Raw genomic sequence first — 16,619 nt, forward strand, 5'->3', positions numbered from 1 at the left:
GCATACATGGCTTAGCAGAGATTAAAGTATCTTAATGAACTGTGCATACAGAGAAGAATAATTAGCTTTTGCTCTTTTTAAAAAAATTATTTTTACATTTAAGATTTGATTCTGTCCACCCAGTGACCCTCAAACACACAGGTGAGCAGATACTGAGCACCTGAAGCTGTAACTACAATTTAGTTCCAGATTCCCTTAAATTCCCCAATCCAGGTTTCTTGCCACTGCCCTGACCACAGTGGAGGCTTTTTTGGCTGAAACAGCTATCAGTGCTCCTTTTCACACCAGGACACGAGAGATGGAGCTGCTGGAGAGTCCCCAGTGACAGCCAAGGTGATCAAGAGTCTGGAGCACCTGACATGAGCTGGGTCTGCTTAACCCAGAGAAGGGTCAAGGAAATCTCATCAACACCTGAAGAGAACTATAAGAGACAACTTCACAGTGTTTCCCAGTGACAGCAGAAGAGGCAGCGGGGGCACAAACACAGGAGGATCCACCTCAACATAAAGGAAAAGTTATGGGATCTCTGCCTTTGCTACTTATATTGGGAAAAGGTTCCCTTCACATTAATTTCTACAGTCAGCTCAACTTTCAGATTCTCTCTTTGTGTTTGCCCTCCAGCACACAGGATCCAGTCTCTTAGGCAGAAAGGTTACTACTCCAATGTGGTACAAAAGCCCCAAATATTCTATCAGGATTTCTAGTTCAGTGTTCATGAAATGTTTACTTGCTCCTGCCCAGACTGAGGCCCAGGACAGATTAAGTCAGAAATGCAACAAGCAGTTTAAAAATATCCACCTTGTTCCTGCCAACAGCTAAGGAAGTCACAATGAACATAACACACAAAAACACAAAGAGACCCCAGAATTTTATTTAAAGAAACATGTTCAAATGCAGCATTGAAAACTGAGAGAGTAGAATGCCAAGAGTCAGAGAACTTATGCTGAGTTATGTTTTCTTTGACAAACTAGCACCATTGAATCACAACTCACAGACTAATTTATTTCTAGAGGTTACAAAACCTCCATCATTATAAAATTTCTAGGAATTCTATTAAAAATTGGTTCAATTTACTACTCCTACAGAGATGAAAGCAGTCTGAAGTTTTCATATCTACTCATTGTTCAAATTACGCACAACAGAGAGTTTATTCTTAAGCTTAAACATCCTGATCAAGGGAAAAAATGTCTAAAAAGTGACCTCCACAAGTCTTTACAAACTAAACAAGTAAGAAAGATCTACTGTGTTATAAATATACACAGTACAATATACACAAGTCTGGTCTTACAAAATAAGAGCTTCCTAGTCCATAAAAATACTAACTGGACTACAAAGTTTTCTCAGTATTTAGTCAATTTGTCTCAAGCAGTCACCATCACAAATTCCTAAAATACTGAATTGTACCATAGCACAACAGCTTGTACGTGTTCACAATGGGAAAGAGCCCAACACTTCACCATAAAACTGATTTCTAAGCCTAATTTCCCACTCGGGTTTAGTGGTACTGTTAGTGTTTGCTATTTTAACATCACAAGGCCTTCACATGTTTCTAGACTGTGTTTGAACTATTCAAAGTGCTGAAAGTGCGATCGGAGAGTAGAGTTTTGTATCCCTTTTCCAGTACCCCCTTCTCTGGCACTGGCAACAACAGCCAAGGGTTTCTAGGTCTGTGAGGTGCAGAAGGCACACGCTCATTTGTACATGCTCAGGGAAGTATTCACACACACACACATGCACTTTGCTTTATGGACCTGCCCCATAATATTAGAAGGCTTCCTCTGAGTAAAGAAATTCAAAAATTCCTTTAAAATGCCTTAATGCAGACACCTGGAATTCATAATGACCCTGACATGAACTGCTTAAAATGACTGAGATGGTGTTAGGAAAAAAATGGAGTTTTGGCTTTAAACTTAGGCTATCCAAGTATTGCTCTGGAACAGAGAAACACAAAATCTATGCTCTCTCACTCTGTCAAGCAAGGGACAGGTTACATTCACCACATGGTTTATCACAACATTTAACAGCATTTGTGAGCATACACACACACATAACCCTTGGCATTTGTCCTACTGAAAGCCATCTGCAGCCTGAATGAAAATAAAACTATCTGAAGAATGTTTCAAGCATTACCCTTCTGTAGTTACACATGAAAATACAGGGAGTAAGAAAACTGAACTGTGCCTCTGCCAGAAAACAGATCACTAACATAAGTTAACACTGCCTCCTTTCCTCCTCCCTTCTCTACAGTGCTCTCCTGTGACATGCATCATAGTAGCTTGTACTGTTAAAAATTAAAAACATATCCCTCTTGACAAAGTTGACAAGTTTTTCTAGTGGGCACATTGGCTTGCTGGAACGTTTATAATGATCCTTGCAAAAGGAGGTCTGGAATGTGACATCAGCACCGTTGTACAGGATGCGGATAAAGTGTTCTTTGGGCCTCTTCCCATCCTGCCACAGCTCAAAAACTAATCTGGCAGCAAACCTGGGAAATCTGGCCTCTGTAATGCCCAAGGCACTAAGAACAGGTGACAAGGTGACATCATGTGCAGAGTAGAGGACAAACACTTCCTCCTTCTTGCCTTCTGCAATACGCTGCAGCCTATTGACAGTCTGGTTGAGGAGAGGATGAGTAGCCAACAGCGCATACAAGAAGTAAAGTTTCTTTTCCTGTCTTTCTCTCTCATCCTCCAACTGGTGTCTCTTGATTACTTTGAAGTGTTCCATACCAATGCAGCCAGCTTTGGTACATGGAAATGAGACATTATGACAGAAATAGCACAAGAGAGAATCTATTGGGTTAGAAGCTCTCAGCTGCCTGGTGGGAATGCCCACAATCTTTGCCATATCCACGTATATTTTCTCCAAATTGTTGTTTTTCACCCGTAAGCTGTACTGCCTGCGCTGCTCCTCCTCCAGGTAGTGGTTTCTCATGGGACAGTCACAGCTTCCTGAGCAGAAAATGGTGCTCCACTGGTGCCTCATGTTAATTTTCTTCCAGTCAAAATCTGGCAGAAAGGTGTAGAGCAGGGCCAGTGCGCTCTGCAGGGTTCGGCTCTTCCCTGTGGTCTCCAGGTAGAGCTGCTTGGCTGTCCAGTCACTAGGGAGCAGTTTGTGTTTGTTGATGTAAATTTCTCTGAGCAGCTGTCCATTTCGCAAGTGTTGTACAACCCCTGATTTTGACAGAAATTACAACACATGTTTAGAATCTTTGCAGTTATGCAAAAAAAAAAAAATTACAGCTAGTAGCCTTACTAATAAACTTACAAAACTGAACTTCACTTATGATGACTGTAAAAAAACTGTCTGAAACATGAGAGACTTGCTATTCTTCAGTATCTCTCAGATTCTAGGAACTAGCCTGAAATACAGAAAAGAAGTTTGTTCCATAAAGTTTCTTTATAATCTCAGTGGTTTAATATTAATTCTTTGGACTAAGACACAGACTGAATGGGTCTAACATGAATATAAAAGCGTTTTTGAATACTGCACCTCAGTCAGGTTTTCAGGCAGGCAGAGAATGCTGTGCCCCTGAAAATTTATGGCAGCCAATAAAACCACCAGCAGTCAGGACAGAAATACACAGAATGTAAATTAGTGTGTAAACTCACAAAACAATCATGAGGTATAGCAATTGCATCCAGCTTCCTTCTCCATCTTCCTTCAGGGAGCATCTAAATTGCTTGATAATTTATGCCAAAGCTCTGCCTTTATCTAGCTGGAGAGTGTATCCTTCTCATGTGCTAAAACCTCTACCCCAGAAACCACATCTCTTGCACAGCAGCAAAGCAATAGGCCTGAACCCTTTGTGCACTGGAACACCTCTGTATACCCTGCTGCAAGCCACAGGAGTCCCCAGATGCCAGCTCAGAGGCACAATCTGTGTGCCTGTGCAATTGCAGTGGTGTCCTGCCTTGCCTTCTCCTGATACCACTTTGCAAGACTTGACAGTGGCCAAGGATTCATTCCAAAGGGATCCCAGGACACACAAGGATTTGACAGGCACCAGATGTATAAAGCACTTCCACAGCACAAGCACCAGGTTTGGCTGCTACATCAGCATCTCTCACAGGGGACACAGAGTCCCTTTGAATCACAACCCCATCAGTAAGAGAGCACCAGATCTTCCTCAGGAGGGACTGAGCAGTGCTGTTTGTCACAAGGGTAACAGAAGAGCTCTGAGGTGTGAAACAACATGAAAGAAAAGTGCTCTGACTTGCTAAAACGAATTTAAAAGAGATGCCATGATTGACCAGTGTGTAACAGGATTGTCAAGCTATAGGACAAAGCATGGTTTCTACAACTGTGGCCACTTTTACAATTGAGTTACATATCCCAGCACAGCTTAGGATATGACCAACATGATAGGCTTCCATAAAAAAGCATTTATGACAATATAAAGAGAATCAGAAGATGCTTTCTCAAGCAGACTGTGTTTAACAGAGCAGAGGATGAGACAGAGCTGCTAAGGGAACTCACCTGTCTGTGTAAGCTCTCCCATTTCACACAGGGAATGACTGGGGAAGTGAGGCAGGCTGCTCAGAGAACCATCCATTTGGGCTGCAGACCCTTTGGACATATGCTTAATGAAGGCTTCAAGCTGAGGATGAGAAGGTTTCCTAGAGAGATAAAAAACCAACATGTGAAAACTTCCAAAAGCAGCTCGAGAGAGTCAAGTATTCCAAGTATGTCAGCTCAGAAACTTCACTATGTGAAGTTATTTCCCACTGGGACAACATCTGCTCTTACTCAGGACTTTTGCAAGTAGGGAAAAGAAATCTAACTACTTACTATCCACCAAAGAACTATAGGAAAACAGATGTCTTGTCACGTTAAAATTATGATACCTTTCACTGAGTATTTTAGAGCCATTTTTGGGGGTTGCTTTAAATTCAGTCACTAATACTGTTATGAATTAAAATGAAAAAGAAAATATATTTTAAAAAATCCTTTAAAAACCCTCCAAACCTCTCTCATTTCTGAAGGACCAATGCTCTTTAACAGCACAGCCAAAGCCAGTTACAATCTAAAGGGGTTCAAATATAGTACTTTAAAGGAGATGACATTGAAGGAATTCTCAGATATTGTAATGTGCAACACTGACCACAATCTCTGCTTTTATTTCTACTTCCTTCAGCCTCAAATCAAATAGCACACGTAGTCTCAGTTATGTGGCACTGGAAAGCAGTACCCAGTGGCCTCATTAAAACTGGAATCATTGTTTGGGGTACTGCACTTTTATCCAGGCCAACACTCCTGGCCACATACACAAGTAAGACACTCTGCCGTGGAAGCAATGAATGCAGCTGGAAGAGATATTCACTAAAATATCCAAGTTAACACACTGAAACAGAGTTCAAGTCAGTGAAAGAATGTTTAAATCTCCCACACTGCAATGGAAATTTCAAATACACCTCAGATTCAGCTCGCTGTGGTATTGCTGCACAGAAAGCTACAGGTACAAAAAATCCCAAAATGTAACCCAAAGGTAACCTGAACCTTTAAAAAATAAATCTGTGATCACATTCCTACAGCAGAAATGCATTACACAGATGGGGACTTCCCTGTTAAATATCAGCAGTTATCAAAGGTTACACAGTCACCTCTCTAATTTTGTGCAGAACTACATCAGAAACTGCTTGGCAACCCAACTCTGCTCCAGATGGTTCTTGTCTTAATAGGATGTTCAGCTTGAATACAGTTATTTTCATGTTGCTTAAAAACTATATATATAAAAAATAAATTTTGTCAGGGATCTCTTTCAGAACTCTGGGATTTGTGTTTACTGCTCATATTTACACTTGCTAGAGGATAAACTATGTTGATATAAAAATCTCAGGTCTCAAAAAGAAACCTGACTTGCAAGACACACCAGAGGGAGCAGTAACACCACTAAAGCAGGAATAAGGTCTGGAATAGAAGTTTGCTGGGACAAAGACATCCATGCTTACTTTGAAGAGCCATCTGAGAAACTCTCACACATGAGAGGACCTCTTGCAGAGCTCTGCTCACACCCTGGCAGGAAAATATTACTATTATGCCACAACTGCCAGTAAGAAAAAATTGCAAAATGAGACAAAAAGGATAATGAGATTAAAAATCTGCCCAATTTTTTTCATTTTACTTCAAATTAAAGGAAAACTAACCAATTAATGTTATTCTAAATCTACAGATTCTTCTGTATATTGTAATTTTAACAGGGCAACTGAAGGTTAGTATTTGCAAAGCAGAGAAAGGAAAAAAGCCTGGTTTTTGTTTCTCAAGCAGTGGAGCTTCCTGTGGTACAATCATACATTAGAAGCTTACTCCAGCTCCAGATGAACATTTCCAACAGAACATTTTGTACATTGCACTATTTCCACAGCCCAGCAGTGAAATCTAAAAATGAAGAATTAAGTTGAGAAAATGAAATTACACCCATTAGCAAATGGCTTTTTAAGCTTATTACAGAGGTAGCAGGCTGAACCACCAATTTTCTACATTTTGAACTTTAAAAAACTCTACACATGAATAAACTGACAATCAAAATTTTCCTTTAACTCTGTTCATTTAATTAATAAATTCAGCAAATATATGTGAAAGAAAACTAACAGAACTGCTTTATCCATTATGCTTCTTTTGCTGCTTTGCTTACAAAAGCCTGAAAGAATTCTAATGGAATCAGTGCTGATAAAACTGCCACAAATCACTTGTGGGAAGAAAGAAAGGGAAGAAGAAAGAAAAGTATTTATCCGTACTTTGCAAAAGGATTTTTCTGAAAAACTGGTGGGCAAAATAAGTTAACTTTCAAGATAAAATTACAAAAGGGATGATAATTTATGATTTTATGTTCCAGTGTATTAATACAGTGTATTAATAATATCAGACATGGAGATGCAAGTTACTTAACTTTGGATTACACTGGATTTAAAGTGAGCACAAGATAAGCCCATGCCTGGAGAAGTGCATTATGAAATATGACTGCTGGACATCTTTCTGAATAGGAATTCAAAGCTTACTTCTTGTGAAACAGCTATCCCTGTACAACTGGGCAAACAAACACCTATTTTTCTTAGTAGCAAGGCTTGCAGCAGCACTCAGGCTGCCAGCTGACAAAGCATTCCCCCTCCCACCCCAAGACTTGGCTTTTATTTAGAATATGAATCCTCCTGTTGAATTGGCCAATTTACAGATGCTGCAGGAGATGGAGTATCCAGGCAACACGGCTGAGGCTGCTGGGGCTGCTGGAGCAGGAAGCAAAGGAAATTGCTCAGTTGTACAGTTGAAAAGACTGAATTATCCTTAAAATTTTATTTCCATAAGAGTAATCAGAAAATAAAAATTAACTAAAGAGATATCCTTAGGTAATTTTCCTGGCCTTACAATGGCAAGCTACCACATTTGCAAAAGGCAGAAGTATAAAAAATATTTCAAATTTTGTCAGAAAATGGAACAGCTTTTCATTTGAACCCACTAACAACAGCCACACTTTCCAATTTTAGATTGGTTCCCTTATTTAAAATCTGTTAATTTGCCTTTTAATGATTTTATTTGTGTACAATAGAATAAGTTTTATCTGTAACAAAACTGAGGATGCTTCTTTTCCCTCAAATAATTAATTCAGCTGATCTTTTTGTTATTTACAACCGAAGCACTGGGATACTAGATCCCAGATTGAATATTCTCGTTTTCATGCACTAGCATTAAAATGAACCACCATTTAAATCCTTAATCAACACTTAAATATCATATTTGCAAAGGTCTTAAAATGCTTTAATATTACCTTTTATTGCTATACTGTGACCAGTGTACATGGGAAGAAATATTGCACAACTATTTGAACTCTATTATGTATTTCTGCCCAGAACAGAGGAGGCATCCTTCAATAAAATTTCCTTTTTCCTTGAGGAGTTAATACAAAAATGCATGGCAAAAGCTGAGAGGAGCAGGCTTCTCACAAGAAGCTGCAGAGCCCTCAGTGCATCATTCAGTGAGTAAACATGACCCCACCAGGCTTCAGACACACAAACACGACTCTTCTGTAAGCATACAATACAAGATTCTGCCTGCAAACTATCCCAAGAGCAAGTCCCCTTCTCTTTATCGAAAATGCAAAAAATAATTTTAGAACTTCAAGCAAAAATAATGTGTGTTTTCTGTGAAGTTCAAGTAGGCAAAAAAAAGTGTGAGATCAAAAGACTACTACAGTGTGTGCTTTTTAGAAAACAAATGAATGGAAAAAGCCAATAAACCCAACAATAGATCAGTGTAGTCAACAGAAGAGATCCTAAGGCAGTAGTAGTACTGTTGAGGATTATTTATTCAAAAAGGTCTCACAGCTTGTACATTTTTATAACAAACTCCTCAGTGCTCCCCTGGCAGGGGGTATGAGAGGATCTGTGAGGTCCCTTCCAGCCCAAACCATTCCATGGCTCTGTAATTCCATCTCCTCCACTGCTGTCTGACTCTTTAAAGTCAGCAGAGGCCTCAGGAGCCCTTTCTTCACTGATCCTGGTCTGGATCCTGCTCTGACCTCACTCCAAGTCAGATCCACACCCCCTTCAGCTCACAGTATGACACTTGTCTCATCTCCCACCTCCCAGCTCATTTTTGTGGCAGTTTCAAAACATGTGCATATTGAACCTAAAATTTCAGTATTTGTTACTAAGCTTCTTATGATTACCATCAACACCTCTCAAAATGTCTTCAAGTATATGCTAATTAACCCAGCTTACTATCAAATAATAGCAGTCTTCTGAAATCATTTTAGCATCTTCCAAAAAGCGTTTCTTCTCTCTCACATACAAACTCAGTGAAAAAACACTGCATATTTTTTTACTTCTGACACTATAAATGTGAGCTACATAAGGAAAAAAATGTGTGGGATTAATTTCTTTCCCCTGTAAGCAAATACTACAATGAACAGATTTTCATAACATCATTCAAGTAGTTTTCTTGAGGAAAAAAGTACGCATTATTTGGTTCCCTTTGGAAATTTGCATCCAGAACAATAAAAATTACAACAATAATATTAATTGAAGTTTTAGATGGAAGAAATCTCCAAAGCATTTAATCCATTTGCTTATATTCATTCCACACTTATATGTCACAATCCATAATTCACGAAAACCAAGCGTGACCTCAAGGCTATTTTGCATATCCATTAGAAGTCCACGGAGCTGTGGCATTATCTGCTTAATTAATGAATTCCATCAGCTGAATGCCAAGTCAAATAAAGAGCAGCCTGCATATGAGTAGCTTGCTTATCTGATGTTGTAAGTCCAGAAAGCTTAAACAAGCCAGACTTTCCATCAGACATCTCAGCTCAACTGTACGGCAGCAAGAAACCCCCAGTTCAAAGGCAGTGATTACAGACCCTGTCACACTCCCCATATAAATACATTGACAATCAAGCTCCAAATTTACATCACAAAGGAATATAAGCCTGAGAGCCAAACACAGCAAATAACTTCCTGATGCTGAAGTAATGAATGTTCCACTCAAAACAATGGCTTAATTCTAGCTTTATTCACTAAGGTCAGCTTTAACACATCTGGACAGAATGGTGCAGAGCCAACTCCTTTAATCTTTCTGCTGCCCTAAATTAGGAGAGGAGATGCTCTTTTACATAAATTTTGTTCTTGAGGAGACAAGGTCTTTCAGTGGCTGTGAGTGGCAGGGATGTGTCATTTACACAGTGATGCTCTAATGCCCACAAATCTGTGAGAGCCATGGATGTTCCCCCTCTGGCCTCCCCAGAGCCAGGCTGTGCCCTCTTGCTCCACTTGGTCATTCTGTGTCAAAGCCACGCTGCTTCTTTGCCTTTTATGGATAGTTTTTCTGACTCCAGGGCCTTCATGTTGTATTCCTTGCCTGAAACTCAATTGGAAACAGCTATAAAAGCTTTTCTGACAAATACAAAACTGAGGTCTCATGTGGCACACTAATATTGAGAAACACAGCTACTCATCTAACACTGTCACTTGCTGTTAACATCTTTTCAATAAAGCTTTCTCACATACATTCTAACACGACAGATATTAAGAAAGATCAGAAGATCACAGCCTTAGGAACTCCAATAGAAATCTGGATCATATTTCTCTACTTAGTATTTCATGCTGAAAATAATCTCACCCCTTACAGGCAGGTCATTAAAAATGTTATCATAGCTATTAGCAAACAATTCATTTTCCATCTTCTTAGAAAAATTAATTTTTTATTAAAACAACTCCCACTCTACTCTATGGCAAAGATAACTGAAGTTTGGTCTCTTCTCTGCAGTTTCAGGAATGCACATCTCATTTCAGGAAGCTACTCAGTTTGAAGTGGGCATAGAGTGCTTCTGGGGTTAGGGACCTCTCAAGGAAATCCAGCTTGTCCTGAAGGATGTTGGACCAGGTCCCTGGATGACACCTCTTGACAAAACAGGCATTTTGGTGGAAGCTGAAGTGTGAACACAGAAAAGGAGCAACCAATGTCTGCCCTCTTGGGCTACCAGTGCACACAGTGCCCTCTTCTTCATCCACCAGAACCCTCAAGTCCTCTGCAGGGTTATTCTCAGTGATTTCTGCCAGTCTGTACCCATGTCTGGGATTGCCCTGAGCCAGGTGAATCTCTTGAACTTCTTGACCCTCTTGAGTTTCTCATGGATCCGCTTCTCAAGCTGGACACAAATTTCTTGTCACTGCAAACTTGCTGAGCGTGCACTCCATTCCACTGTCCATGTCAGGAATGAAGGGATTGAAGAGCACTGATCCCAGAGCCCTGAGGAACATCACTCACCACGGGCATCCATGGACACAGAGCTACTGACCACCTCTGCATCCATCCAGCCAATTCCTCATCCACTGAGCAGTCTACCCTTCCAATCCACATCCCTCCAGCTGGAGTTAAGGATGCCATGAGGGACCACCCTGGAAGCCTTACAGGACTCCAGGCAGATGACACTGGTCAGTCTTCCCTTGACCACCATCCCAGTCACTCCATCACAGAAGGCACCAGACTGGTCAGGCACATCTGCCCTGAGTAAAACTGTGCTGGCTGTCCTGGATCATCTCTTTGTCTTGCACTTGCCTAAAAATTCCTTCCATGAAGATCTGTTCCATTATCTTCCCAGGCACCAAGGTGAAATGTACCTTCAGTGTAGCATTAACACCTCCAGCACACCAGAGTGAGTCAAGAAATAATGTTCTTGCTTTTCTGGTGTGGAATTAAAGACAGAGAAGATTCCATGCCATTCTGGAGAAAGGTATTTATGGTCCATCTACACTGCTCTATGTACCTACTGTGGCTCTTTTTCTGAGTAATGTATGCAGGAACACAACAGACAGCCCTCAGCCATTGAAATCTCCGCACCTGACACTGCTGAGGGGACAGCAGCATGAAGGGGTAGATCTGCCCAGAAGTTTTGCTAACATATCTTGGTATTTTTCTTTTAATTTTAAGTATTCAGTAGGTTTAGGTACGTCCTCTGCTGAAAAATCATCATCATCATCATCATCATCCTACTTAGAAGTATTTACATGTAATCAAACAAGCCATGGCAAAGGTTGGGAAATTACATCATCACTGGGCTTTTCTACTGCTGTAAACCATAATTCATCTGCATCAGTGAGTAGAATCTAAACAAAAAAAGGAAGGTTCTGCCACAAAGAGCAATTCAGATAATATCTGCAGCTCTAAGTGATTCAGGTGTGAAAACAGTTTTCAGCAACCTACAAAGACATGATGTTAGACAAAAGCACTATACTGAAACAGAAAGGAAAATGCTGTTTTAGTGGCAGTTAGATACACGTAACAAACTTGTGACAGATCTAAACAGAGAGAGGTAACTACAGGAAAGGGGTAGTTCTCAAGTAGAAAACAGCAGCACTTTCTGTTAACTTGTATTTTAATAGTTAAATGTACAACTTCCATTTTTTCCTGAATTTTGACATGAATCATTAAGGGGAAATTCTGACAGCCTATATTTCTGAAGAGCAGAAGAAAAAATAAATACAAATATGGATAAATAAATACAAATATATTATGGTAGTGCTGAACTGCCTGAGAGCTTTTTGTATTCAGATGAAGGGAAGAGATCATCTCAAATGATGCACTTACATTTTCAAAATGTAGAAACTTATCTAAGAGAATGGCAACTTAAATATCCAACTAAACAGCTTTTGTTTTTTAAAGAAATAGGAAGAACTTATTCTGGTCTGTACTGGTAACATGCAATACCTTTTTTGCCAAAGAAAATACTGTGCACCACTGATCCAGGGGTTGGTTTTTTAAACCATGGCAATGCACAATGGTCAGAAGTCACAAAGTACTTCAGGCTGCACAAATTGTTTCCTGAAGAGGAAAAAAATTATTCTCAAGCAAAAAAAGAGCTTAGTAAAGACAAACTTCAAGAATTTTACCTGCTGGGCACCAACATGCAGTCAATGTCAGGTCTCTTTGTCTTGGGAATGGCATACAGAGGGTACCTATCGCCGTGTCGAATCAGCACTTGAACTGACACCAGCTTAAAATAATGAGGGGCATGACCTAAAGTGAAGAAAGGGAAAACAAGAAACAAAAAATTTACCTATATCCATTTATTTAATTATTTTTTTTAAATGTAGCTTTGAAAGCTTTGGTATTGCAATGAAAGAAAACACCCCTAGGAAATTATAATTTACCAACCCAAGAAATATTTCTCCTCAGATTGTAAAACAAGTTATACAAGATTGAGGTTCTTAGCATATCTCCACAGTACATCTGAAGTCCATCAACCACACAAAACACTACTCAAGCACTGAACTCTGTCAACACAATAAGGTTATTCCACTTGCATAATGCCTCTCTTCAGGTCCCCATCATAATGATGGATTTTGCAGCATGTCTAATCTGGATCTTTCTGACATACTAGTTTGTGATTTATTTGATAACCATTAGTAGGATATGCTAATGAAGGACTTCATTCAAACTTGCTGCAGCTGCTGTGGAGTAAAGAATGCAAATATGCCTTCTAGCTGACCATGTCTAATGGCTTGTAATTCCAAAATTAATTACTTCTGCGGCGTTTTTCTTCCTGAATTCCAAGTCAACTGTTTGAAATGCAGCTGATGTGCAACAAGAATTACAATTCAAATATTAAATACCTACAACTCTCCCAACCCTTTCAGTTTTAGACCTATAGGTGACTATTGGCTGGACAGAACAATTTGCAAAAATCAAGACAACAAAGAGGATACAAAGGGAAGGGAAGGAAAGAGCAACAGCATGTTTTGACTGATTTAACAAATTCAGTGACCAGCTGGTATTTGCTTCACCTTCTCCAAGCAGCAGTGAACTGACAGTGCACTGACAGAGTTCTCATTTCTAATACCAGCACAAAGAAAGCAGCAGCTAACCTGAGCTCTGCCCCCCAGCTTACCTTCCATGCTGCGCTCAGCGATGCTGGGAATATTGCAGTACACCTGAGCCTCATACACCGGGTCTATGGCAGGAGGCTCCGTCAGCAAATCAGGCATTATTCTCTTCCTGCTCTTAGGATTCAACCCATCCTCCCTGACAGGGTTCACTGGGATTAAATGCACTGAAAGATACAAAATACACACCATACACCTTCAGGAGACTTTAGGGACATAGAGGATTATGAATTTTTTATCATTATTTTTTAGTAACTATGCACAAAGATTCTGGTTTCATGAAAGGATGTCTCTCAACAGTATGCAACAACTTCACTGTGACTTTTTGTTTCTGATTTACATAGCCCAGAAGAGTTCTTTGACTAAGTCAATGCTTGGCTAAAACTTCAGCAACAGACCCAAATGTAGAACAACTCTGGGTTGTGCACTCTTCTTGAAGCTGCTTTTCCTATCAGTCTCTCAGCACGAATCACAGAAAAAGTGCCACAATAGGTCTGGCTGTCCCTTATAATTTTAACTTAAAAACTGACATTGAAGGACATCAGCAGAAGACATAGCACAGTTATGATGAGGGTAGTACAAATCACTGAAAAACAAAGTAGTCAAGATTGAAGGACTGGATTATTCATTATTTCCCTCACTAATCCTTGCTCTTACATTGCCACCTTGTCAACCTTAAACAGTCTGGATTATCTAAAAAAACAAAAGCACAGAAAAATCTATTTCTTTATTTCTTTGAATGAAACTGAGACTACCCAAAAATATGAAACACAAAGAAATGCAGTAAACACATACAGAGGAGAAACTAACAGAAATACAGTCTTCTGACATGTAGATGAAAGTTGAAGCATATCTAAATGTAAGGCCAGAGTTGTAATGTTGTAATGACTCTGCCTTAATGCGAGGGCATCAGCTAATTTATGAATGTTATCAGACTATACTTGTAATAACAAATGCCTCTATTATATTTTGTGGAATTTTAATCAGAAGCTTTAGAGGTGAAAAAGAGGAGGAGACATGTTCATATTTTTAGCCCCTTAGTCTTCTATCTTGAAAGGAAAAAAAAATAAGAAAGAAAAAAGATGAGACAACAAATTTCAAAGCAAAACTTTACTAATTCTTCTGTGTCAGTTCCTCAGTTCCATCTTGACTCCCAGTTCCAATTTCAGAGATGAATGTGTTCCACAATAAACAGTTGTACAGACCAGGAAAACCAATGAAGACAGCAAACCAAAGCAAACACACATAGATTTTATGAACACATAGCCAGTAACAAACACAGGCTCTTCATTCTTACACTACAATACATTACACTTCAAACATTTTTATGTGGTTGCTCTTTGTCTGCCAAAACCAGAACCCAAGCATTTTCCACAGCCTTGCTAGTGCTGTTGACAAGGCCAATACCTGCCAAGTGCAGTGACTTGAAAGTTTTCACCAAGCTGTTTCAGATTTTGCTTTCAGCTGTGTTTGGTAAGAATATTAAGCTGTAATTTTGACTTTGGACGCTTTAATTGTGGAGCTCAGCTGCCATTTCAGTCTTCACCTACCAGATCCAATTTTTATCTCCTTGCTTAGACTCACATGGTTGTGAGACATTGCAAACCCCTGCCTAAGACGCTGGCAGTAACACAGAGCTTTGGCAATACCTACCAGAGGTTGGGACCTGGGTTTTGCAGTACATTTGTACTTGGGGTATAAATCTCAAACCCATGAGTGTCATACAACAGTGACTGGACTCTGCAAATAAACAGCACTACAGACAGCAGCTGTCCACAGCACAAATTACAGGTAGATTCTATTGGCCAAGGTTCCAAGCCAGAAAAGGTTACAGCAACAATTCCCAGCTTTCTGCAATAATTCTTTCTAGAGCAACCCACAAACAACACATATACTGCTCCCTAATGTCACAGACAGAGCTGGCTGAGGTAGCTCAAGTCAGCTTAGACACAGAAGTGTTTCAGCAGACAGGGGAAACCATACCCCAACAGCAAAAACTATAAGTTAACTCTGATCCTAAATGGTTGGGAGATTTAAAAGCAAAATAAAGATCCTAATTTTTTCATCTAAAGCAGTTTTAACCACAAAAATCCTGAACAGATCCCATTTTTGCACTGAGACTATTAAGGGCAGAATCCAACAGATGCATACAGCAGCTTTTTAAAATGAAGTGCCAATGACTCCTGAGTCTGCAAACACCTTGTCTGCAGAAAGCAAGTCTCATTTCTAATCAAACCAGTTGAATAAATACCATAACACTGCCAGACAAATTTAAGAATTAGGAAAAGCACTAAATATTACAGAGAAGCACCTACTGTCTAAAACATTAAAAATTAAACTGATTATGAATAATATTGAATACTAAGAATAACACTGAACACTAAGAATAAAATTGAATATTAAAAAGAACACCTGCAGGACTGCCAGAATACATGTTTGCAATTTAAAAAGCAACTGAATGAACACTTTTAAAGTGTCTCTTTAAGTCAGTACAGCAGCTATGGGTACAACTTGGGAATATTTTGTGGACTGGAAATGGACTCCAAGATTAGAAATATCAACAGTTCATGTCATAGCTGGTAAAACTTGTCCTTACTGTACAGTGAATATGCTTGACTTATACAAGGGAGAAGAAAAGACACATCACAAGCAGTGTTTGATTTTAACACACTGGAAATAACACGTATTGGATGAAAATAATGGCAATCAATCAAATTACCTACTCAAACACATGGGTTGATTTAATGTAGCTAAATAGAAAAAGGAATTACATGAACTGGGCACCAGTCTCTGTAGTCTCCTAAAAATCTCCACCAGGTGCATATACATGAAAATAACAAGTATTTCAGAGTTGGGGGAATGGGGATAGGTGGGATGAGGGGGACAACAGGGGAGAATGACAACACAGGACCAAGAAGAGATGAATCCCAGCTGGAGCTGAGTTCCCATAGCTCAGCACAGTCACCCTGACGATCCCACCCAGCCACACTGGTGCTCCTCAGCCCTTGGTAAAGCTCCTCAGAAGCTGGAACACTGCTGCACTTTCAGACCTTTGGGATGAGGATCCCAAGTAACACATCCTCCCTTTGTATTTCTGGCTGCTGAAACAACAGAGGTATTTTCCACGTTCTTAGTTGCTCCTCAATTATTTCCTCATCTCCTACCATTCCCTGGACACTGTTAGTGCCTCGTGTATTTATGATGTTCTCTCCTTTCTCCCTCCCTTCTCATTTCAAGTACTTG

At 39.7% G+C, this 16,619-nt stretch overlaps 1 protein-coding gene across 7 annotated transcripts in view; it reads right to left on the reverse strand.

The window, feature by feature from the left end:
* Positions 1-847: 847 nt before the first annotated feature.
* PXYLP1 (2-phosphoxylose phosphatase 1) overlaps positions 848-16,619 on the reverse strand; it is a 48,531-nt gene continuing 32,759 nt past the window's right edge. For all 7 annotated transcript variants that reach the window (XM_039722408.1, XM_039722406.1, XM_039722403.1 and 4 more), the window contains 4 exons: positions 13,382-13,543; positions 12,384-12,510; positions 4,480-4,619; positions 848-3,173 (listed from right to left, as the gene is read on the reverse strand). In XM_039722408.1, coding sequence (XP_039578342.1) covers positions 2,242-3,173; positions 4,480-4,619; positions 12,384-12,510; positions 13,382-13,543 — 1,361 coding nt within the window. In that variant the 3' untranslated portion in view covers positions 848-2,241. The remainder of the gene's footprint in view (positions 3,174-4,479; positions 4,620-12,383; positions 12,511-13,381; positions 13,544-16,619) is intronic.

This window comes from Passer montanus, unplaced genomic scaffold (assembly GCF_014805655.1).
Source record: "Passer montanus isolate IOZ18808 unplaced genomic scaffold, ASM1480565v1 scaffold48, whole genome shotgun sequence".
Lineage (NCBI taxonomy): Eukaryota > Metazoa > Chordata > Aves > Passeriformes > Passeridae > Passer > Passer montanus.